The sequence below is a fragment of the Purpureocillium lilacinum genome (genome assembly GCF_023168085.1).
Source record: "Purpureocillium lilacinum CBS 284.36 DNA, scaffold_1, whole genome shotgun sequence".
Classification (NCBI taxonomy): Eukaryota; Fungi; Ascomycota; class Sordariomycetes; order Hypocreales; family Ophiocordycipitaceae; genus Purpureocillium; species Purpureocillium lilacinum.
In genome coordinates, this window is record NW_027072111.1 from 3,040,801 (window position 1) to 3,065,295 (window position 24,495).

A 24,495-nucleotide genomic window follows, 5' to 3' on the forward strand; every position below is an offset into this window, starting at 1 on the left:
GAGTTGGACATTCAACGGGCTTTCACGCGAGAGGCGGATGGACGGCGAGGAAGGAGTGGGGCCAGCGTGCGACACGGCGGTGGCGACAATGGATTTTGCAGCGGCCTTCCAATGCTTGGTTCTCGTCCGGTGCCCAGCTCCGGGCGGCTGTCAGTCGCAGCCGTAGGTGCGCGTTAGCGGCGGTGCAGCGCCCTTTCCGGGGATGTTCAGGAAGCATCCACGCCCGCCCGGAGATAGGTGCAGCCTGGCAACGTGAACTTTGTCCGAGCCTGGTGGCGACGAAGCGTGAATGCCTGCCTGCCTGCCAGCCTGCACTTGATTTCCGCCCAGCAAGCATTATTACCGCCCGGCGAATCCTATTTCAGACTGCGTCTTTATCAGCATCCAGGCAGCATTCCGCACGACCAGCTCAATCTCGTTCCATGCTCGTGTGTAACCGTGATGGCCGTCGTGTTGCACGAATATCATGGTACACGCTCATGCGGCTGAGCGAGAGGTGACTTGTCATCTGCAGCGCGGGTTATCTCAACGTGGGCTTGTGCCTCCTACCGTGAAGGAGGCCATGAGATGGAAGGCAGACTTTTATAGTTGGCACCTCGTACTTTGTGCTTCGCATCAAGACGCGTTCCAAGACCTGCTACGGATCATGCAGTGATAGACAGACCTGTGAAAGCGCTCTTTGACTTGATCCAGCACGCTGCGCCTCTGGTACTCTGTAGCATGTTGAAGTCAGGCACTGTTCGCATTCGCAATATTGTGCCAACCGTGCAAGCTGACACTCGCACAGCGACAATAGAAACCTGCCTCATGGAAAGGTCACCGTCGACCGCTTCAGTCTTGTCCGCCGTCCCAACTTACAGCACCAAATGCGGCAGGCTGCTGTCAGTGGACCACCACCTAAGCCACTGGCAGCCCCCGGGAGGAGCCCTGTCAAACCATGGAGCCTAGGATCAAATGCATGCACCGGGCGGGCCCCACCCTCATTGCACCCTGCATGACGCCTCCGACGCCCGCCCCAGAGTCGAGAGCCCAAGCAAAGGTGAGCTGAGAATCGCGTCGCCCGTTGCTCCTCCTCATCCTCCCTCGACCTCATGCTGCTGCGTCGCGGCATCCCCCTCGCCAGCGTCCCCAACACCTAGAGACAGCCATCACAACTGCACATTCGCCTCGCAGTAGGTATGCCGCATCCGCGCATATGAATGCGCTCGCACCCGCTGCTGGCCCGGTCCAGCGCGCCGCCACCGCCAGCTTCGTCCGCGTCGCCCGGCACCATGCCTACCGGCGCCAGGCATGGCGCGCCCATGTGCGCTGGCTGGCCGACGTCGCCAACGAGACGAACCTGAAGCGACGAGCCACCCTTGCCCGTGAGTATTGAGTCGGAATGCTCGGAGGCTGGCGCGCATCCATGACTGACGCTACCTGACAGTCCCATCACAGTCGCGATTCAACGAGATCGGCGTGCAGCAGCTGAGCTCGCACGTCTTCAACCAAATATTCCCCGATGGGTGCAAGCCTCCCCCCGAGGAGCTTGTCCAGCTCTCGCGCGACCACCTGCGCCGGCATGATCTGCTCGGCAAGAACACCGACAACTCCGCGCCCATCGCCTTCGACCTGCCCCAGCTGCACGGGCGCACTCTCGATGAGCACTTCTTCAAGCTCGGATCCGATTGCGCCGAGCCATACCTGAGCTACGCGAAACAATTCGTTCGCTCCAGCGTTCCTCCAAAGCCCAGAAAATGGGTGCGGCAGAGCGGCTGGACCAAGTACTATCCCGACGGTCGAACAGAGCAAGTCGATGCGCCGGACGAAGAGATGCTGTGCTTTGACACAGAGGCGCTATGGAAAGAGAGCCCCTTCTCCGTCATGGCATGCGCTGCGAGCCCAACTGCTTGGTATGCCTGGCTGTCGCCCTGGCTCCTGGGCGAGACGAAAAACGACCGGCAACTCATTCCCCTCGGTGACCCGACAAAGGCGCGGATAATTGTTGGGCACAATGTCGGCTACGACCGCGCGAGAGTGCGCGAGGAGTACGACATCAAGCAATCGCGGAACGCCTTCATCGATACCATGTCTCTTCATGTTGCTGTCAACGGCATGTGTTCGCAACAACGCCCAACATGGATGAAGCACAAGAAGAACCGCGAACTGCGTGAGAGAGTTGCGACGCAAACTCCCGACAATGAACTTGCGGAGCTCCTCAGCAACCGGAGCATGCAGGAAGAGGAGGAGCTGTGGGTGGAGAGGAGCTCCGTCAACTCCCTGCGTGACGTTGCCAAGTTCCACCTCAATGTGGCCATCGACAAGGCCATGCGCGACGACTTTGGCGAGCTGGACCGCGAAGGTGTGGTGGCCAAGCTCGACATGCTCCTCGACTACTGCGCCGCAGACGTATCTATCACGCACCGCGTGTATCAGATCGTCTTTCCCAACTTCCTCGACGTTTGTCCTCACCCGGTCAGTTTCGCTGCCCTGCGACATCTCGCCTCTGTCATCCTGCCCGTCAACAAAACCTGGGACGCATACATTGCCAACGCGGAGGCGACGTACCACAAGCTCTCTGATGCCGTTCAGGAGAGACTCGTTGGCCTCGCCGACAAGGCCCTCGAGATCAAGGACGACCCGGAAAAGTGGCAAAACGACCCCTGGATGATGCAGCTCGACTGGTCTGGCCAGGAGATCCGTATGGTCAAGGGAAAGCGCAAAAATGATCCTCCCAGACCTGCCGCACGACAAAAGAAGCCTGGCATGCCGCAGTGGTATAAGGACCTCTTTGCGAAAAACGACGCTCCCATCAATATCACGGTGCGAACCCGCATCGCCCCTTTACTGCTAAAAATGTCCTGGGATGGCTACCCGCTGTTTTGGTCAGACAAATACGGCTGGGTATTTAGGGTTCCCAAAGGTGAATGCGACAAGTACACTGGGAAGCAGATGCTTGAGTGCGTCTTCGACGATACGGAGGCGGCTCTTCGAGATGACAGACGGCACGCCTACTTCAAGCTCCCTCACAAAGACGGGCCGACTGCTCGTTGCGTGAACCCGATGGCCAAGGGTTATCTGAGCTACTTTGAAAACGGCACCCTCTCGTCCGAGTACTCCTACGCCAAGGAGGCGCTCGAGATGAATGCGTCATGCTCGTACTGGATCAGCGCACGAGATCGCATCATGTCACAAATGGTCGTTTACGAAGATGAACTGACCCAGGCTGCGGGCAAGAAGCGACGGGGCAAACGGTCTCCGGAGGACACGCACGGTTTCATCTTGCCCCAGGTCATTCCAATGGGCACCATCACGAGAAGAGCCGTGGAAAACACGTGGCTCACCGCGAGCAACGCCAAGAAGAACCGAGTGGGATCCGAGCTGAAAGCCATGGTCAAGGCTCCTGACGGCTACTGCTTCGTCGGTGCGGATGTCGATTCCCAAGAGCTGTGGATTGCCAGTCTGGTTGGCGATGCGACGTTCAAGATCCACGGTGGTAACGCCGTGGGGTTCATGACGCTCGAGGGAAACAAGGCCGCAGGCACAGATCTCCACTCGCGGACAGCGTCGATCTTGGGCATATCAAGAAACGACGCAAAGGTCTTCAACTATGGCCGCATCTACGGCGCCGGTCTTAAGTTTGCAGCTACGCTGCTGCGACAGTTCAACCCCGGCCTGTCTGAGAAGGAGACGATGGAGGTCGCTTCGAAGTTGTATGCCAACACCAAGGGCACCAAAACGAACAGAAAGACCATCTACAAGCGGCCATTCTGGCGCGGCGGCACCGAGTCGTTTGTATTCAACAAGCTTGAGGAGTTTGCCGAGCAGGAACGGCCTAGGACGCCGGTGCTGGGTGCTGGTATCACCGAGGCGCTAATGGGCCGGTTCATTGGCAAGGGCGGCTACCTGACGTCGCGAATCAACTGGGCCATTCAGTCGTCGGGCGTCGACTATCTACATCTCCTGATCGTATCGATGGACTTTCTCGTCCGACGCTACAACATCGATGCAAGACTGGCCATCACGGTGCATGACGAGATCCGCTACCTAGTGAAGGACGAGGACAGGTATCGGGCCGCCCTGGCTCTGCAAGTCGCCAACGTGTGGACGCGAGCCATGTTTGCGCAGCAGGCCGGCATCAACGATCTGCCGCAGTCGTGCGCGTACTTTTCCGCGGTGGATATCGATCACGTCCTGCGCAAGGAAGTCGACATGGAGTGCATCACGCCCAGCCACCCGACGCCCATCCTGCCCGGCGAGAGCCTCGACATCAACGCTCTCCTCGAGAAGGGCGAAGAAGCGCTGCTCGACCCTGCCGTCGTCCCAGACGCGAAGCATGCGCCAAACTTGGACGGCATCGAGTACAAGCAGCGCGTACCCGTGATGCAGGCGATCGAAGACGAGTCCGGGACCAGCCTGCCGTTCATCCGAGCGCAGGTCGCGAGCGACGACAGCGAGATCCGGGACATCATCAAGGAGATCAAGAAAGCGGAAGACGCGGCGGCGCCCAAGGACAAACCCATGAGCAAAAGGTCGTTGCGAAACGTCTTGCCGTACCAGGCGCACCCGCAGCTGGTGCCCATGGAGGAGCCCCTGTCGGTGGCCGAGGCGCTGGGCGCCAGGCATAGAAACGGCCAGGGCGGCAAGAGCGGGTGGTCCTCCTGGACGAGAAATTCTACAAAGGGCTCGCGGCCGACGTGGAGGATCTGATGACGACGATGTATGGACGGGGCCGCCTTGCCATTGGCGCCATACTCTACCTCTGTGAGATGTTGACGATGTACGAAGTATTCGGGATGTGTAAGACGGGGGGGGGGGGGGGGGGGGGGGGCGCTGGCGTTGGCAATTTAGTGGTTGTAAAGCGTCGCTGTACAATACCTAATCGCAGTACTGTACGATAGCGTAGGTACTGTACAAATTACTGCTTAATGCGAATAATGTACCATTTATGCATTACATGATGCCACTTGTCGTGGCCGACGAGAGGGACACAAGGCATTGGTGCATTGGCTCGTGTCGCGACGATGGGAGGACCAACAAACAGGCTGATGATGAAGGACCCATCACCCGATGTCCTGCAAGGCGGCCAACGCCACAAGGCCCTGTGAAGGTACGTAACGAGATGCGGGGCACACTGATGCGGCACCAGCAAACTTGGCTTTGCGATGGCGCCGGCGTTGCAGGTGCTGGAGGGGTCGAGAGCCGCCAGGGCGGGGAAGGCCCCTCGCGAGTGGGAGCTTGAGAGTGCCTTGAGTGCGTGCAGTGCTCACCATTGTGGTACGAGGCCCCAGTCCGCCGTCTTCCCAAGGTCTTCTTAACAGCCAAGCTACGTCAGACGAGGCGACCGCGTACCTCGTCCCTCCCCGCTGGCTGCCGAGTAACCTGCTCCCCCAAGCTCCCTGCTAGCGACGCCTGGTCACCAGACAAGCTCGCCGGCTGCTCCAGTCCGCCAGCTTCCCCAGCTTCACACCACGTTTGACTTGAGTTCCAGGAACTCACCCCGCGCACGTCTGAACCGTCTCGACAATCACGCCGAGCTCCAGCTCGGCCATCGCTCGCTGCAAAACCCCATCCCCGTCGCCCCCAGGCCTCCCGTGCGCCACCCTGTGGGGGATCCGTCAACCCCAGCATGGCCACCACCGAAGAGGTCGTCCAGCGGCTCAAGGAGTCGAGGCCGCCCGCCACCGACCGCTTCACCTACCTGACCATCATCGACAAGTCCCTGTCCCCGGAGGTCCTGCCGGCCCTCCAGGAGATCTTGGAAGATGTCGAGCTGACGAGCGACATTGGATGGGACCTCGTCGAGATGCTCATTGACGTGCCCGGCAGTGAGCCCTGCCTCGAGAGCATCGCCCGCCTCGGCAATCCGCGCGAGGTGATCCTCAAGGTGCTGCAGGTCATGGACATCACCACGGGCAAGGGCGAGAACGGCGCCGAGGGTAACAAGGCCTTTGTCACACTCTGCGGGATGCTCGGCATACTGCACAAGCGACTGCAGGTCAAGGCGCCCTCGCGCTTCCTTCACACGACTCTCGATACGGTTCACAGATCCTACGACCCAACCAGCGCCGAGGCGACGGCCGCCGTCATCGCTCTCGTCCGGTCCATGTCGGGGCAGAAGCGCCCGCCGCTGCCCACGCGCCAGTCGAGCACCACCCTCGACAACCCCTTCCAGGAGAGCGACCCCGCAAAGAGCGCGCCCGACCCAGAGGCGGACAAGACGGATCAGCTCAACGCAAACGAGCCCGAAGTCATGGAGCTGCTGCTGCAGTCCTTCATCACCAACATCATCGAAGCCTACGTCAACACCAACAGCCTCGAGTGGGCATCCAGACTGTTCGAGTACACGTACCCAGAAAGAATAGTGCCTGGAAAGAAGACCATGACGCAAGCCTTCAACGAGGTGGAGGAGCTCCAAGCACGAGACGCGCTGGTTGGACAGCTCGTGGTCAGTTGATCAACGCTTACACGACATTGTGTTCTGTCGCTGACGATTCTCATAGGCCGTCGCAGGCGACATTGGCCTGTCCAACGTCCCCCTCTCGAAGCTGAAGTCGTCTCTCGAGGACATTTGCACGGACCCCCTGGCCTTGGACTTTGACCCTGCGAGACCAGACGAGATTTTGATGTCCACGGGCGGGCTGATATGTCTCGTGGCTTACAAAATATTCGCCGCCGATGTTTTCGACGCGAACCAGCCGCTGCCCGACATGCACATGTTCCCTGACCATCATCAGATGCTGAAGCTCTTCCTGGGAGAGAGCGAAGATCCGCAGGCGCAGGTAGCCAGCAACCCCGGCACGGTAGAGTCGCTTCTGGTCATGGCCATATGGCTGGACGGCTCCCGGCGCATCGCAGCGGCCGAAGGCGCCGAGGCCAACTTTATGGCATACCATCACTTGCTGACGCTCATCTCCGTCTTCCACCCCAACGTGCGGGTTCGCAACGCAGCGACGGTCGTTTCTGGCGCGGTACTGCATGCCGATCCGGACGAGGAGGACAGACTCGCCATCCTGGAGGACCTGCTCGAGAACTGCATGTTCTCGTCGCTCCAGGCTTGCGCAGTGACGTGGCTGAAGGAAGAAATCATTGCCGCCAAGAAGGCGGGTTCAAAGAACCGGTTCAGTAGCGCAGATTGTTTGGACTCGCTGCAGTACACGCTGTTCCCTAGCCTGACTCATCTGAAGGAAGCGGACACGGACACGCTGCTCGAATTTTGGACGCAGAGCGCGCCGCTGCTCCTGCAGGTTGCCAACTTTGCGCTGTTCTTATACGGCGGCAGCGAGTACAAAGACCTGGCGCCTGCCGGAATGGCGGCGGCGATTGAGCACAGATACGTCGAGCCGCTACTTCACGTGGCCAAGACGCTCACAGCAGAGGTGGACAAGAAGGGCGTCGAGGCGCAGGACGCGGAGCCTGAGACTCTGCTGCAACTGGGCATCTTGGCGGATACGCTCGGCCGAGTGCCGTTGCAGTGAGGCGCCCCGGTGGAGGTTGGGGGGCGACGGGCCCGGCTGGCTCGGGACCGGCGCCCGCGCGGACTCTGCGGATGGCTGGGTCAGCACCCGCGCGAAGGCACTCACTACCTTGGCTTTCTTTAGGTGCGGTGGTCTGGGAAGCTGGAGTGTGGGACATGGGACATGTACAACTGATCAAGGCGACTGGGTGGCAACAGGGACTGGCGGATGCTTGGGTGGGTGGCCGTTGGAGGATTCGCTCACTGCTGGCGTGTTGCGCCTCGGCGTCTGTCTTTGCTAGGTAACCAGCCTACCGTAGGTAGTGAATTGCTGCTATTGTTCGTGCCGACAGGTCCGACGGATGCCATGGGAGACGCTTGCGCTGCGTCTCTGCTACGGCGCCGCCTGCTTGGTGCCAGTCTACGGATGTAGTATCACTACATTTCAGGTGGCAAGCCGGTCATATAGTAGCACCTTACGAACAACTCGAGCCGCTGACGAACGACTTGGGCGGATCCCGCCCTCCCCCGTCCTGCTTACGATAGCCATGACAATCGATGGTGGTTGCGTAAAGTGGCGCGTAGGCTTTGCTGCTCCGGAGGCGAGCGCGAGCCAAACCACCCGGGCACCAACAGCAACTGCCGGGGCCGGGATCGACGGGGGGGGTCATCAGCAGCGGGCGGCAGCACATGCAAGGCATTGGAGTGACGCACGCACGCTGCTGGGCTGGCCGCTGCAGAACCGTGGCGGGCGGGCAGGGAGGGCTCCAGGTTCTGGGCCGCCCTGGCGTGGCCGCCGAGGCAACCTAAAATTTTCGTCTTGCAGCGACCTATCCGACAGGGCCATGGGGGACGAGGCCAAGACAGGGGCCGGAGATGCTGGGGCGGCAAGGGTGGCTGCCCTACGGGGCTCGGAGTGGGACGAAGATGCCGCCCGGAGGTTCGTGCCTTCCAGGTGGGAGCGAGCTCCGGCATGCGGATGGGCGGGTGGCGTGCTGGGCTGCCCGCAGATGCCGACTGCCGCGGCTGGGTCAGCCCGCCATTGGAAGAACCTCCAGGGCTGGAGCCGGCTGGCCCCCAGTGGATCGCCCCCAGGGCGAACGTTGGAGCCGCGAAGTGTTTCCTCCGCCTACAGCGATTTACAGCGGGCACGGCGGCGAGGTGGTGGTGGTGGTGGTGGGTGATGTCACCAAAATGGCGTTCCGCCTCAATTTCTAGACTGTCTGCTTTGGGCATGGCAGAAGGATTCGGATAGTAACGCATGCATGCGACCCTGCGTCGACCTTTTTGCACTCGGCCGACCGATTCTCTTCTTGCCCTTTCGTCTCTTCCCTCTCTTTGCAACACGGCATTGTCTTTCCATCGCGCCCAATTGACTTCTACTTCTTTCATCCCGTCTGGAAACTCGCCACCACCTAAACGAACGGGCTCGGCAGTTGCGTTGCGTGCGTCTGTCGTCGACCGCGTCGTCGCATCTCATTTCGGCTGCGTCGTCCGTCCCGCCCCCCGTCCGTCCACCATGGCGCACCAGCACGACAACGGCCCGAGCGACGACGAGATCGCCCCTGACGATGTGTCGTCGCCGAATCCCGTGGCGCCAGCCGTCGGTCATGACCACCAGGATAGACTGCCCACGATCATCGCGACCGGCGAGAGCAACGCAGTGGACTCGACCGCCGGCGACGCGACGACGACGACTGAACGGCCGGCTGCACGACCGCGCATCCCGTCGCTCCTCAGCCCGCCGCGGCAGGCTGCCGCCAAGCACAGGAAGAAGTCGGAGCCCTTCCTCCCTGCGAGGGCGCGTGACAGCTTCCGCGGCTCGGTCGTCTTGACGAGGTGGCACACGGCGCAGGGCCCCAAGGACGATGGTGGGGTTCCCGAAAACGACGTGCCCTTGCTGCTGGATATGGAGGAGCCTTCGGACGATACCCCGTCTTCGGAGGACGAGAGCGAGAAAAAGGACGATGTGGAGGACGCAGACGCCGCTGCGGCGGGCACCGACTCGAAGAGGTCGTCGCAGGACGAGTCGCGCTTCTTTCGCTGGTTCCGGCTCTGCAACGAACACTGCAACACAAAGGGCAAAGTTAAGAAGGACGGCCGCTTGCGCATCACTGTCCAGGAGACGGCCAACACGGGATATCTCGCCAAGGCCCTCGGCACGGCCACCCAGAGGATCGCGCCGCCGGGGAAGCGCGAGCCGCGGCGCATACCCACGCCCGACTCCATCGCGCCGCAACCACGCCTCAACATCGTCATCATGGTCATCGGCTCGCGGGGCGACATCCAGCCGTTCCTCAAGATCGGCAAGGTGCTCAAGGAGCAGTACGGCCACCGCATCCGCGTCGCCACGCACCCGGCGTTTCGGGACCTCGTGGAGAGGGAGACGGGTCTCGAGTTCTTTTCCGTTGGCGGCGACCCCTCGGAGCTCATGGCCTTCATGGTCAAGAACCCGGGCATGATCCCCTCGCTGCAGACGGTCAGGGCCGGCGAGATTGGCAAGCGCCGCGACGCCATGGCCACCATGTTTGAGGGGTTCTGGAGGTCCTGCATCCACGCCACCGACGATGAAAAGGACAAGGCCAACCTCAAGTTGATCGGCGACAAGGACCCCTTTGTGGCCGACTGCATCATCGCCAACCCGCCCAGCTTCGCGCACATGCACTGCGCCGAAGCTCTGGGCGTGCCGCTGCACCTCGTCTTCACCTTCCCATACACGCCAACTCAGGCCTTCCCGCATCCTCTCGCCAGCATCAAAAAGTCCAACGTCGACCCCGGGTACACAAACTTCATCTCGTACCCCCTCGTCGACATGATGGTCTGGCAGGGACTTGGCGACCTCGTCAACAACTTCCGTGTCAACACGCTCTCCCTGGATCCGGTGTCGACGCTGTGGGCTCCAGGCGCGACATACCGCCTGCACGTGCCGTTCACATACCTCTGGTCTCCCGGGCTGGTGCCGAAGCCCGCGGACTGGGGTGACGAAATCGACGTGACCGGCTTCGTCTTCCTCGACTTGGCGGGGGCGTTCAAACCTGACCCAGCGCTCGTCAAGTTCCTGGAAGCAGGGGAGAAGCCGATATACATTGGATTTGGCTCCATTGTGGTTGACGACGCGGAGCGATTCACCGACATGATTTTCGACGCCATCAAAAAGGCCGGCGTACGGGCGCTAGTATCCCGTGGCTGGGGCGGGTTCGGTCGAGACGACGTGCCGGACAACATCTTTATGCTTGGCAATGTGCCTCACGACTGGCTATTCCCTCAGGTCCAGGCGTGCGTTATCCATGGTGGCGCCGGTACCACAGCGATTGCCCTCAAGTGCGGGCTGCCGACCATGATTGTGCCGTTCTTCGGCGACCAGCACTTCTGGGGCAACATGGTCGGCAGCTCAGGGGCCGGACCGGCGCCGGTGCCGTACAGAGAGCTCACCTCGGACAAGCTTGCCGACGGAATGAAGTACCTTCTGACGGACGAGGCCAAGGAAGCAGCGGGCCGGATCGCCGACGACATTGAGAAGGACGGAGACGGCGCCGAAAAAGCGGTCCAGTCGTTCCAAAAGCATCTCCGTCAGTACGGGCCGACGTCGCTGCGCTGCTCGCTTCTTAAGAACCAGGTGGGCGTGTGGCATGTCAAGGGCACAAACGTCAGGCTCGGTCCGCTGGCGGCCGATATTCTCGTCGATAGGGGAGAGTTGAGCTGGAAGAAGCTGCGGCTGCTCCGGCACATGGAGTGGAACGATTTCGTGGGGCCGGGAGAGCCGTTTACGGGCCTCGCCGGGTCGTTGACGGAGACGGTCAGAGATACTCTGATCGGCATCGGCGGCGCGCCGTACCGCCTCGGCAAGACGGCCACGAAACGAATCAAGAGCAAGATGAGCAAGAGTAAGAAGAAGCGCGAAGGAGAGGGCGGTGCGGCGGCGACAGGAGATGCAAATGGTCATGGTGCTGGCCAGGGAGAGAAACATGCCACGAGACCCAAGGCCCCACGGAAGGAGTCGGTCGTCGCACCGGGTCCGGAAGAGTACGTCACGGACGTCACCCACAGCGTCGGCCTGACGACAAAGGCCATCGCCATGGCGCCTGTGAGCCTCGCCCTCGCCCTCGCGCAGGGCTTCCACAACGCGCCTCGCCTGTACGGCGACGATACCGTCCGGCGACCGACGCGCGTCACAGGCTTCCGCTCCGGCCTCATCGCCTCGCGCCGGGAGTTTGTCTATGGCTTCTACGACGGCATCACGGGCGTCGTGCGGCTGCCCGTGCGCGGGGCCAAGGCCAACGGCTTCGGCGGATTCGTCAAGGGCACGGCCATGGGTTTCGGCGGTCTCATTCTGAAGCCGATATCCGCCGTGGTCGGCCCTGTCGGGTTTACGCTGCAGGGCGTGGCTAAGCAGGCGGACCGGTGGCGGCGGCACCCGCACAAGCTCATCAGGCGGGCGCGCATCCGCCAGGGCCAGCGCGAGATCCAGGCGCTGCGGCCCGACGAGCTGCAGCGCGTGCGCGACCAGGTCATCGAGGGGTGGCACACGATGAAGCTGCTCCAGCGGGAAGTGGTGGAGGCGGAGCGCCGGCGCGGCATCGCGGGCCACATCGATCACATGATGCTCGACACGAGCATGATGTTTGCCGACGCCGACGTCGCCAAGTGGTGCCTCGCGCAGCTGCGCAAGGGCGCCAGCGTCGAGGACGTGCTCGACGCGGCGTTCAAGAACAAGGGCACCGCCCGATCGTGGAGGCCCCTAGGCCGCGTCGCGACGGAGAAGAAGACCGCGGCAGACAAGAAGGACGGCAAGCTGGCCATGGTCAACGGGCAAAGGTCCTCGACCGAGAGGACAACCAACGGCGGCGGCGGCACCACCTCCAAGAACATCAAGGAGCCAACGGGTCTGAACGCACCAGCAGCGCCGCCTGCTGTGCATGTGAAGCAAGATGCGCCTACGAACGGCGGCAAGGAAACGGTTCGCGCACCGACGACGCAGCCCACACTGCAGGAGAAGCATGCCGCGGCAATAGACGCAAACGCCACGAACGGAAAAATGGCGCCCGTGGCAGTCGCATAATCATTTTTCTTTTCGATTTTCTTTTGTCTTTGCCATGGCATGGGCAACCTTTATACCCAGGAAGGGAGGGCGTCATGGACATCTGCAGCGCTGTAGAGGGTCTCTCATTGTCGTTTGTTGTTAGAGTCATGTATGCATTTACGAGGTCATCATCTCTCATAGTTTGTTTAATTAGTCTACAGACCACACTGTCATGGCATCACGGTTCGTTTGTTCGATTCATACATGCTTAAAAATTTTGAATGGCCCTTGTTTGCAGAGGCCTTGCGCTTATCACGTCTATGTTTCCTGGCCCGTACCGTACTATATGTTTGGGGCCGGTTCCTGTATCTCCATGTATCGTCAACGCCGTCGCTCCCTGTCGTGATCCCGATGCCTGTGGTGGTGGTGGTCCCGGTCCCTATGCCGGTCATAGTCCCGATGTCTGTCCCTATCGTCGCGATGCCCCTCGCGCTCGCGCTCGCGCTCCCTCTTGTAGCTGTCCTCGTGATTCCGCCGGCCTTCCTTGCGGCGGCTCTCCTCGCGACGGTACTCGTCCAGCCGGGGCCGCTTCTTCTTCTGCACGCCGCCCTGGTTCCAGCCGCCGAGGTCCTCGTCCTCCTTGAGCTCCTTGGCGCCGAGGCCGAGGCGGTTCGCGCGGCGGCGCACCTCCTTGGGCTTGGGGGCGCGCTCCTCGCCCTTCCATCCCATGCCACGGAGGAGCGCGGCGCCGAACTCTTCCACGGGCATGGCTTCGTAGTCTTCGAGCGTGGATGCGGCGCCGGCGGTCTCGGCGTCGCGGCGGTAGGCGTCGTCCTCGGTCAACGGCGCGGGGTGGATGATGGTCTTTTGCGGCTTGGTGGTGCGGCCGAGCAGAGCGTCCATGGCCTCGTCGTCGAGTGTCCGCTCGGGAACTGGTTCTTTCTGTGCCTGGTCGCCTTGTTGTGATGAAGTTTCCGGTTCGTTCTCGTCTCCTTGCCCGTCATTGTCCGCCTCTTCGCTCGCCTTCCTTTCCTTGACGGTCAAACCCCACTTGATCTCCTTGTCCTGGTCCGCCGGCTCGGTCTCAGCGTGTTGGCTTCCGTTTTGCTGCCGCCTGCTCTCTTCGCCAGGCAGCGGCCGTCTACTACTCCGTTGCGCCTTCATCTCCGCCCTCCAGTCGCGGTTAGGTTGGCGCGCAATGACAAACTCCTTCTTCGCGGCCTCCTTGGCCCTCCGCTCGCGTTCCGTCTCGGCACCGTGCGCGCCGAACCCTGTGATGGCCTCATGGCGTCCGCGGTGGCGGTGCTCGTCGTCGTCGGACTCGGAGTCGGAGGCGCCGCCGAGCGCATGGGCGCGCGGCCGCTTGCCCAGGCTCGATGCCGGCGCGGGTCGCGGGCGCGGGGACGGTCGGGCGGAGGAGGAGGCGGAGGATGTGCCGAACTTGATGGCTATGCGACCCTTTTCTGGTTCACCCATGATGCTGCGCGCGCGTGGGCGAGAGGCGGAGGCGGAGGCGGCTTGTTGTCGTTGCTGGCGATGCGGTCGATGGTCCAAGCAGTAGGAGACGGGCAAGCATCCAAGTCGGAGGCAAAGCATGGACCCACCTCGAAAAACCGCGATAAGCTGATAGCGACCCGCACGACGTCAGCCGCAACAGGCAGGCCCGGCAGGCCAGGCAGGCGTCGCTCCAGCCAGTCTCCAGCGCGAGGACCAACCTGGCAAGCACATGCACGGGCAAGCACAGGCAAGAGAAGCGGCGCCGCCTTGGCTCCAGGCCGCCGCCACAGGGATGCGTTTACGTGCATTTCATGCCTCCTGAATGGATGCGGCTAGCGCGCACTGATTGTCCTCCATGCCTCCCGCTCGTTCGCCCGTTCGCCCAGGACAAGATTTGGCGACGGGGCCGTGGTGTGGCCGGTTTTTTTTTTGGTGTGGTGATGAGTCCATGACAGGGAGACTCGTCGCCTCTCACACCCATTCCGCTGGCTGCCTGCGAACAAGGCCTCCAGAGCAGACGCGCGACAATGCAAACCCTTTTTTCTTTCTTTTGGGCAAGGAAAGCAATCTCTGCGCCATCTGTTCATGCTGACTTCACCCATCGTAACGAGAAAATTTATAATAAATAAAACAAGTCGGCAGCGCAGACAAACCATACAGACATCGCGACTTTGCGCGCGCAGTCAGGGGAACATGGCAGGCTCGTCCCAGGCCTGGCCGCTTGAGATCGTCTCATCTCAGAATTTTCCCCGTCGAGCTTGGGTGCGACGCTGCACATCGCTATTGAAGACGGCGCCGCGGCGTCCCGCGGCCGGCCGCATGCAGGGAAACGTCGAGGATTTCTCACAGTGCTCGCGGCGTGCACGCACGGCTTCTCCCGCTGCCCGTCCGCTCCGCACTAGCACCATGCCTGCACTTCTGCCTGAACGCGCGCACGGGACGCCGCGCGCCGAGTTAGCGCTCGCCCACCGACGGCACAGTGCGTGTGGCTTGGCAAGGGAGCGCGGTTTGCTGAATCGGGCAGAGAGGGTGGCCGGATGGAAAAAGAATAGCAAAGGGAGCCTGGCTGGCGGCGCGTCTTCCCTTCCCCCCCCCCCCCCCCCCCCCTCCCAGGCCACAGCGCTCAATGGCCGGCGTCCCAGCAGCTCCACGAGCGGCACGAGGCAGGCCCGCGTCTTCCACTGTGGGCATCCCAACACCGCTAGCATACGCCCCCTACAGGCTCTGACGTGCCCCCGAGCCCGAAAAATCAGCGCCCGAGCGGGACAAATTTTGACCACCTCACCACTGCCATCCCCCCTCCCAGCTGGCGACACCCTCAACCCAGCCCGACCCCAGCGACAGACGAGCGACCGTGACGGGCGAAAAATTCGCAATCCGTCAACGCTGCATCAACCACCACCCTTTCCATCGCCGTGCACGCCCTCATTCATCTCCTGCCGCCTCGCTCTGCGTCCTGGTGCATCCGTTTGAGCCTCAAACGGATGTCGCGACCGCCGATGCTATGACTGAGGTCGGCCCTTCCGACCTGTCGAGGCTGCTTCAGACCAAGCGCAATGAGTGCAGGTGAGTCGCCCCTCAAACGAAAGAGCGATTTTTTCCGATTCCAGCGGTACCATTTTTGTGATGCTGACGATGCGCAGTGCAATCGTGACGTCGCGGAAGCGGAAGCTTCGCGAGTTGTTCGCGGTCGCGACACAGGTCGACCCGCTGCCCGATCATGGCCTCGCTAATCCAGACGCGCCGGCGGCCACACCGGCCGAATGGCAGTTCCTGCAAGCCAGCGACATCTTACAGTACGTCTCGCGAATATTCGACACGTTTTGTTTTTCAATTTCGTCGCCTCGCTGTCGCGATACGCCTTGTTTTCGACTTCTGCGCGCCTGTCTCGACCGTAATAGCCATCTCACAGGAACCATATCACTGACTATACTGTTTGCTTTGCAGGGGCAAGACGCTGAACGAAGTCCACATTCCTGCGAGACCCAGGCTGTCGCTCGAGCGGCTCAAACGATCGCTTGTCGAGTTGAAAAAGGCTGCCGCACCTCTCGAAGCAGCTTCAACAGCAGCCACTGGCGTTGCAAATGCGCGACCGACTCAAGCCAAGAAGCAGACGACGTCTGATGGCGCGACCGTGGTACCTAATGGGGATGGTGCTCCTGTAGCAGCTCCGAACGCGACGCCGATAACCTCTGCGAAGCTGGCGCCGACGCCGACACCGCAGTCGCAACAAGATTCGAGTCGAACACTGCCACAGGGTCCGCAGAATGCAAGCGCCGCTCCGAAACAGCAGTCTCAGCGTGGTGATGGATCAGTCCAGGCTGGCCGTGGCATCGCTGGCATGCCCTCGAAGGGGACGCAGCAGGGACAACGGACCGCTCAAGTTGCGTTCCCTCCGGGGACAAAGGGCTCTCCATCAACAGACGCGGGAGCAGCCGCCTCTGTGGCTGTCGGCTCCGACGGAAAGTTGGAGAGCACGCCGGAAGTCAAGGGGGAATCCGATGCGACGAACATTCACCGCGACACCAACGGCGCGCTGTCCATCAAGCTCCCGACGGACGCGGCCAAAATCTCTGAGGCCGTGTCCACCCCAGGCTCGACTGCTGCGAGTGCCACGACTCCTGCGCCTCACGAAAGCTCAACGGACACGAGTCCCGACAATGAGGGGCCAAGGTTATTAGATGCCGCCGGCCGAAAGGAGCAGGACGAAGATGCTATGGCCAAGGCTCCGCCGCCAGTCTCGGACATACAGGACCAGAATCAAACACCCGAGGCTCAACTCCTTCGCGAATCCGTACGGTCGAGTGTTGAGACATCCATCTCGGCACCCAAAACTTCGCCAGCTCCCCCGATCCCTACCGCGCCCAAGCCTACCGACGAGACAGAGACACCGGCCCCGAAGCCCGAGTCGAGGCCCGTATCCGCCACTGATGGATCAGCGCAGCCGCCCGCTGGAGCTACCCGTGTGACGGAGGTTCCCGATAGCGAAGGCGGCAGCCCGGATGAGATGGATATCGATGTGCCCGACGTACCTGCACAGGACAGCAAGATACTGGCTTCACGGGAGCCCAATCTTCCTACACAGGAGGCTCCCGCTGCTCCATCGACGCGGAAGGAATCAATGAAGGAGCAGTCGCAGGATACAGCGCCGGAGCGAGCAGTCACACGGGTATCTTCTGGTGCCATGCGGCTAAAGTCCGTAACCGAGATCGTCGGGGGTGCTGGCCGCCAGGCGCAAGGAAGCGAACGAGACGCCACTGCGAAGACCGCCCACGATCAGCTCACGCCAGTTACTTCAACCCCCCAGTCGCCGGCCTCGAGGATCAGGACCGCCGGTGTATCACGAAAGGACCGAGCAAAGGGCCAGACATCGACGGTATTGTTTGGCAAGCAGCCCAAGCGAGTGGAAGACAGAGCACTTGTCCCGGGCCACAAGGACACTCTGCAGGCTTCCGACGACTATTACACGCCACTTTTTGTCCAGAACTTTTCAGGTTCAGCCAGCTGGATGCAGCCACTTGAGCGGATCCTGTTCCAGGCGAACAAGACGATATCTACCCCTGATGCCCACCTCGTGATTCAGGATCACCAGGCCTGTCGAGTCCTCCGCCGGGTCTATCATCTGCAACAACACGACAAATGGTCGCTACGCCAGCCGAAGCGCTGCCCCGAACCCACCAGACCGGCATCTCAACAGGACGTTTTGCTGCAAGAGATGAAGTGGATGCGAACCGACTTCCGAGAGGAGCGCAAGTGGAAGATGGCCGTCGCTCGAAACCTCGCCCATGCCTGCGCGGAATGGCACGAGGCCACTCCTGAGGTCCGCAAGGCGCTCCAGGTAACAGCTGTCATCCCGCCCAAGGCGCAGTTGGCGGATGGCGACGTCCCAATGGTTGATGCGGAAGGGCCCGTAGACAGCCAGTCCACCCCCGACCTCGTGTCGTCGGGTGATATCGACTCGCCCCAAAACATCGACGAACTCGTTGAGGACTTTGTTGAAACCGTCGCTCCGTCCGCTATATTCGCCCTGCAGGAGGATGATGTGGTGTTTGGGCTCCGAAGAACACCCGCGGCGGACAAGTTACTCGAGGAGTTGCCCATGTACGGCCCGCCTCTGCAAGTGCCAAAGGTCGACATCGCCGGCCCCGAGCACGACCCGGACGCGCACTGGAAACGTCCTGCTCTACCGTTGAGCAAATACGTGGAGGGCGAGATGAAGCTTGCGCAGCCTGGGCCCCCGAACCGGCCTGGTCGTTTTGCTTTCGCAGACGAGGACGCCGACGAGGACGCCGAGGGTGGCTTTGTCGCCGACCAGCACGTGCACACCTTCAAATTGCCGCCCAGCACGGACGAGGTCTCACTATTCCACCCCGAATCCAAGCACATCCGAGATCGCCTCCATGCTGGCCACCAGTTCCGACCACCCTCAGAGCATCTGATGCCGACGCAGAGCTTCTATGAGGCACGCAGCCCGTCGCAGTGGACCCTGGCGGAGGACGACGAGCTTCGTGGGCTTGTGAGGGAGTACTCATACAACTGGTCCTTGATCTCGAGCCTGCTGTCGACGAGGTCACTATTCACGTCCGGTGCCGAACGGCGAACACCATGGGAGTGCTTCGAGCGATGGATCAATCTTGAGGGTCTGCCGGCTGACATGCAGAAGACTCAATATTTCAAAGCATATAACAGCAGGATCGAGGCCGCTCAGCGAGTGATTGCTCAGCAAAACCAGATTGCCGCTCAACAGGCCAGTGCGTCTGGCGGTGCCGTCACCCCGGTGCGACGCAGGCCTTCTGTTCCCATGAGAGTTGAGAGGCGACGCAACCAGAGGCACCTCACCATGATTGACGCCATGAGGAAGCTTGCGAAGAAACGAGAGACAGCGCTGCAGAAGCAGCAGCACTCGGCCTCGCAAAGCACTGCCAACAAGAAGACCAACGACACCATCTCGCAGAGGCCAGCCAAGACTCCTCGAGACTACAGCCTCATGCGGTGGGAGCGAGACCAAGCCCTCGCCGAGAAGATGGCGCAGTACGCCCAGCGACAGGAGCTTCAACGGCGGGCCGCGATGGCAGCTCGGGCGCAGGGCCAAGGTGTCGCTGCTGCCGGAGCTGCCGCAGCCGGCGCCCAGGGTCAAAACGCAAACCACATGGCTGGCAATCCCGCCGTCAACGGCGCCCCTCGTCCCATGTCCAACCAGCTTGCCGCTGCCGCCGCTGCCGTCGCGGCCAGCCAGGGTCGACAGCGCATGCCGATGCAGGCTCCTGCCAACAATGTCGGCGCAATGCAGGCTCAGATGAACGGCGGACTCTCCGCCCCGGCGCAGATGAACGGAACACCCCAAGCGCAGATGCAGGGCATGCAAGGCCAGCACAGGATGCCGATGCCTAACCAGCAGCCGGACGCCAGTCTCATGCTGCGAGCGCAGCGCATCTCGGAGCAGCAGCGTGCTGCTGTCCAGATTCAACAGGCTCAGCATCACCAGCCTCAACAGCAGGCCAACGGCGGAACGCCAGGCCCCACAGGGCAACACCTTTCTCCTCCAATGCGCAACGGTATCAACGGCATGAACCAGCAGAATTTCATGAACAATGCGCAGGCTATGATGGCGTCGTACAACGCTGCCGCGGCCGCAAACGCAGGCGGCCATTCCTCGCCGCCGCCGAATGGTTTGCACATGCCATCTGCTGCCGCTGCGGCTTCGCCCGGCCAGCGCCAGCTCCCTCAGCTCCCCCCAGGCATCGCAGTGCAGCTGCAGCACCTCGAGACAAGTTTCAGGGCCAAGAACCCGAGCTTGACGCCCGAGCAGGCGCGCCAACTCGCCACCGAGCACCTCACACGGGCCATGGTGGCCCAGCGGCAGAACGCCATGAACGCTGCCGCGGGCTCGCCTGGGCAGCCTGGAATTGCCAACAGCATTGCCGCTACCAGCAGCCCGCATCAGTATGCTGCCCTACTTCGCCAGCAGCAACAGCAGCAGGCGCAGCAGCAAGCTCAGCAGCAGCAACAGCTACAGCAGCAACAGCAGCAACAACAGCAGCACGGGCAGCCACAGCACCATCAGCAGCAGCAGCAGCATCCTCAGGCGCACCAGCTTCACCAGCAGCAGGCACATCAGCAAAAGCAGACGCCGCAGCAGCCTCAGCAGCAGCAGCAGCAGCAGCAGCACCAGGCGCAGATGCAACAGCAACAGCTTCAGGCACAGCAGCAGGCGCAGCAAGCGCAGCAACAGCAGGCGCAGCGCAGCAGCCAGGCCCCCTCCGCCAGCGGCACGCCGACGCCTGGGCCTGCATCTGCCAGCCCCGTGCAAGCTCACCAGCGCGCCGCGAGCGGCAGTGCCACGCCATCAGCTGCCGGAAAGTGAGATAGCTGTTGATTTGGCCCGGTGCTCCCCGGGCTATTGCTTCAAAGCTTGCGTCTGAGCGTGTTTTTTCTGCGTTGTTTGGCCCACACCCCTGCGAGTCGAGGGATTTTCCAGCATTGCAATGATGTTTTGACGATGGCGTTGGGGCCCCCCATCCCCTTCCGTGATTCTTACGTGGGAGCATGGATTATCTGCAATGGGCAATGAGGCACTTTTATGGCTACTGCTAGCTGGGAGGCTTGGTTCTGCTTCTGGTTCTGCTCCTTACCTATCCCCGGGGCGCATGATACGGCGATGGATGGGATGGACGACATGGCTTCAACGGGCACGGCCATGTGTGTTCATGCACAATGGCATTGCAAGGAACCACCACCGCCACCACTACTATTACTGCTTGGGGGAAACTGTGGTCGATGTAAATATCTTAATGGTCGAGTATATGTGGGACACCCCTTCGTACTCGACTCTCTGTGCCCAGAGGCAGGCAAGGCACAGGAACATAAAACCCTACTTTTGACACCTGACTTGTACGCACATCCCAAATCGTGGCTCGTGAGTGCACATTTCCTGTATGCATACATGCACACTGCCTCAAGACGGCATCCCTCCACTTTGACCCGTGAGAGTAATGTGTCGAGTGTTAAAAGCTGCTCGCTCGTCTACTTGGGAAAAGCAAAGCATGTAATCATTCAACAAAAACGCCGAGAGATGCGGCGGCCGTATGTAGGCGAGACGCACTTTGCCCCCGCCTCGATGAACGGACTCGCCATCCCACACACATATGCCTTGGTACAACAAAGATCCCGCACCACATATACACATTTTTCGTCTCGTCACTCATGAGCTTGGGCCCCCGCCTCTCCCACCGTCGCCGTGGAGCAGGAGCTTCGGCTTGATAAAGTCCTCGTCCAGTTGCCTGAACAGGCCCGCCGGGTCCTCGGCGCTCCAGAGTTGCCTGATGGCGCCCGTCGCGGTGATTGGTGCGGTAGTCGTCTGCTCGCCGGAAGGGCTCATGAAAGCGCTGTCGGACTGGGGCGTTTGACTGGGGCTCGTTCGCGAGTGAGGCGAGCGCCGGGCCGGCGGCGGGAGGTCTGAAGTGTCAATGTCGCTATCAAAGTCCGAGTCTTCGTTGCCGCGGCCCAGAAGGTCCGCTCGCTCAAATTCGTCTTGGCCCCGGCTGGCCGAGTTCTTACGGTTCAGGCTCTGGGCACGCGCACCGGTGTGTGGCGATGAGTGTCCAGATACGTAAGATGCGGAGCGACCCGGCGGCTCTAGGTTGGTGAGCGCAACATTACCGTTACGCCGAGGGTTATACCCAATGGCAGCGCCTGACCGCTTCGCTTGCAGACCACCACCAAATGACTCGATATCGAACTCGTCGTCGCTGTCGATCTCTTCGACGACACCGGTGCGGATTCCCAGGATCTCGAGCATGCGGGCCGTAGTGCCACCAAAGATGATGACGGTCAGCACGACGACGACCAGGACCGTAGCCCGCAGAGCGTACGAGTTCTCGCCCGTCAGGAGAGCAGCAAGGGCCACGCCGACAGCTCCGCGGAGACCCGCCCAGAAGAGCATTGCTTGGTAGTTGTACGGCAGTTCGTCTTGAACTTCCACACCCCTTCTCCTTGCGCGGTAACGGATGAACCAATTGATTGCCCTCGATAGAGGGAAGACGGCGACCCAACGGGCTGCCACGACGGCGCAAATGGTGACTATGATGAGCGGCGGCTGGAACTGGAGAGCGTTGTCCGTGAACAGGGCAAGGCCCAGATAAATGAAGATGAAGTTTTCCGACAGCTGCGACATGACCTGGAAGATGTACTTTGTCGTAAGCTGCGTGCGCCGCGACATGTTGAAGTAAGCGTAGTGCTTGAGCGTGATGCCGCAGAACAGCAACGACACGATACCTGTCGCTTGTCAGTCTCCGGTGGCGCAGTCCCCAAATAGCAGATTCACATACCCGACATGTGTACGCCATGTGAGAAGAAGTACGTAGCGTATGAAATCAGCACAATCAGGCAGCTTTCAATCTTGGGTAGCCGGCGAAGATAGGTGAACTTTAAGAGCAAGGCCGTCCCAACGCCAACAACGATGCCAATAAGCATGCTGCCAAAGAAGACAAGCAAGAAGATGCCGGTACCCTCGAAGAAGCTGATGAAACCGTAGCTAGCGGCCTTGCCCTTGTTGTACTTTTGAGCCGTCTCGAAGATGACGATGGCAATGGCGTCGTTCAAGATGGACTCGCCGAAGATGATGGTGTAGAGCTTCGGATCCACCTTGTACGTGTTGAAGATGGCAAGGATGGTCACCGGGTCGGTGGCGGAAAGGGTCGCGCCGACGGAGATGGCATCGACAAGCGTCATCTCGAGCGACCCGGGGAGTAGGGTGAAGAGCCAGAGAATGAGGCCGATGACGACGGCGGAGAGAAAGGTTCCGGCAAAAGCAAAGGTGAGGATGGTGCCGATGTTGCGGAAGAAGTTGGCCTGGTGCAGTTCGTAGCCCGAGGAAAGGATGATGGGCGGTAGTAACAGGTTGAAGAAGATCTGATAATCGAAGCTGATGAGGTTCCGGATGGAGTCACCTGACGTGACCAGGAGGATCAGGCCGACAGTCATGCCTAGTTGCGGTCGCAGGTCAGTGCCGGTTCGCCGAGAGAAGTGTAGAAGTATGAAGGACAGTCGCCTACCAGCAAAGATGGAAATGACAGTCTCGTGGACGGCCGTCACCTTCTTCATCTGCAGCATGTAGCTGGTGAAGAAGGCGATGATAAGCAGCATGATGGAGATGAAGAGGGCCCATGCTGCAAAGAGCTCCTTTTGCGCGGAGTCGCCTTCTGTATAGAATCGTCAGCATGCTCCGTCCAGGCCTGCTCGGTATCGTCGAGTCGCGGGCGCAACGCACTTTCGGGGTCCGTCTCCTCCTCGCGTCCTGGAATCGCATGTCAGTGCATCTGCCGCATCTGCTGGCTCAGCCGGTCCGGGCCGGAGGTACGCACGGAGGAGCCTGAAGCCCATGTCGGCGATCTCGGCCGATGACAACATTGTCGGCGGCGGGCAGTGGCCCAGGTCGCGGTCGCGTCGGCGTGTCGATCCGTCGTCGAGGTGGCTCCCTCGAGGGGCGGCGGGCGCGGCGGCGACAGCGGCAGCTTCAGTTGCGGCTGCGACTGCGACGACGGCCGCGGCGGCGGCGGCGGCGACGGTCGAGGTTGGGGCTCGTGCGCGAGCCTCTCAGGGCGGGATCGGCGTCGCAATCATGGGCCGAGGAGGATGCGGCGGCGGGGAATGGACAGGTCGGAGGGGAGGCGCGGATGGTGGTGGAGGAGAAGAAGACGAGAAGACGGCAGACAGCTTTCCAGAGGTTGACGTGGAAGCCAAGCCAGGGTCGCACAGCAACTTGCCTTAGTGAGCGCGACTGCCTTATCTGGCATTAAAGGTCCCTTCTGGCGCCTAAGCCAGGCACCCAGGAAAGCGAGGTCGCCAGTACGCCGCGGCGGGTGTGGGGTTGCCTACGAATACTGGTCACGGATACCCCGTGGCCGGCGCCGGAGAACTCGTACACAGTAAGCGACTTGTCTCTTCTGTGCATACAGTTGACTCTCGGCCTGCATCCGCCACCCTTCTCGATGCCGTCTTTTCTCTGTCACTGTACCTTGGGTATACTAACTCCAAGTGGCAGCTCTGTCTTCTGTAAATTGGCCTCTTCCACGGTATACGTGTCGCTATTGTGTACATCTTCAGTACAACTTCTCCGTTCTAATCCCTCAGCCCTCGACAGAGGTACTTCATACGACGCGAAGTACCAACTCCATCCCGCCCTGCCTGCGTCGGGCGTCACATAAGTCCGGGTCCAAGTAGCAACGCCAACATTCGCCCAAAGCCATTTGACCAAGGCCAACATATGTCCGTTATCTTATTGACAGAGTCCCCAACAGCCAAGTCGAGCAGTTGAAACGACTTGTCAAGACCAAAACTCATGGCCCGACAACCTGTGAATTGTGACAATGAGATGCGGTCAAGCGACGGCCGTGTGCCTCGGCACCAGATCAACTGCCACAGCTCGACCATGCAAGGCCAAGTCAAGATCGAGAGCCATAATATCACATAGTGATAGTTATATATTTTTTAGAGCAGTGCCATTTGTAGAGCCAACTTTTGCTAGTTGTAGAGCCCATAGGAG

General features: G+C 61.0%; 6 protein-coding genes across 6 annotated transcripts; 4 read left to right on the forward strand and 2 right to left on the reverse strand.

Moving 5' to 3' along the window:
• Positions 1 to 1,195: 1,195 nt before the first annotated feature.
• On the forward strand, positions 1,196 to 4,689 carry PLICBS_000631 (DNA-directed DNA polymerase gamma mip1; the record flags this gene model as incomplete). Its single annotated transcript, XM_018318344.1, has 2 exons — positions 1,196 to 1,364; positions 1,427 to 4,689. 2 exons carry the CDS (start codon positions 1,196 to 1,198, stop codon positions 4,687 to 4,689), a joined length of 3,432 nt encoding a protein of 1,143 aa, XP_018183869.1.
• Positions 4,690 to 5,608: 919 nt separating this feature from the next.
• Positions 5,609 to 7,457, forward strand: PLICBS_000632 (uncharacterized protein; the record flags this gene model as incomplete). The annotated part of the gene is made up of 2 exons (XM_018318343.1): positions 5,609 to 6,427; positions 6,483 to 7,457. The coding sequence occupies 2 exons, from the start codon at positions 5,609 to 5,611 to the stop codon at positions 7,455 to 7,457; spliced, it is 1,794 nt and encodes a 597-aa protein (XP_018183868.1).
• Positions 7,458 to 8,954: 1,497 nt separating this feature from the next.
• On the forward strand, positions 8,955 to 12,494 carry PLICBS_000633 (uncharacterized protein; the record flags this gene model as incomplete). Its single annotated transcript, XM_018318342.2, has 1 exon — positions 8,955 to 12,494. The coding sequence occupies one exon, from the start codon at positions 8,955 to 8,957 to the stop codon at positions 12,492 to 12,494; it is 3,540 nt and encodes a 1,179-aa protein (XP_018183867.2).
• Positions 12,495 to 12,836: 342 nt separating this feature from the next.
• On the reverse strand, positions 12,837 to 13,931 carry PLICBS_000634 (uncharacterized protein; the record flags this gene model as incomplete). The annotated part of the gene is made up of 1 exon (XM_018318341.1): positions 12,837 to 13,931. One exon carries the CDS (start codon positions 13,929 to 13,931, stop codon positions 12,837 to 12,839), a length of 1,095 nt encoding a protein of 364 aa, XP_018183866.1.
• A 1,525-nt stretch (positions 13,932 to 15,456) lies between these two features.
• PLICBS_000635 (chromatin modification-protein VID21) lies at positions 15,457 to 20,316 on the forward strand (the record flags this gene model as incomplete). The annotated part of the gene is made up of 3 exons (XM_018318340.2): positions 15,457 to 15,518; positions 15,596 to 15,748; positions 15,900 to 20,316. 3 exons carry the CDS (start codon positions 15,457 to 15,459, stop codon positions 20,314 to 20,316), a joined length of 4,632 nt encoding a protein of 1,543 aa, XP_018183865.1.
• Positions 20,317 to 21,153: 837 nt separating this feature from the next.
• PLICBS_000636 (monovalent cation:H+ antiporter, CPA1 (nhx1)) lies at positions 21,154 to 23,360 on the reverse strand (the record flags this gene model as incomplete). Its single annotated transcript, XM_018318339.1, has 5 exons — positions 21,154 to 22,226; positions 22,280 to 22,936; positions 23,006 to 23,152; positions 23,221 to 23,247; positions 23,315 to 23,360. 5 exons carry the CDS (start codon positions 23,358 to 23,360, stop codon positions 21,154 to 21,156), a joined length of 1,950 nt encoding a protein of 649 aa, XP_018183864.1.
• Between the last annotated feature and the right edge of the window lie 1,135 nt (positions 23,361 to 24,495).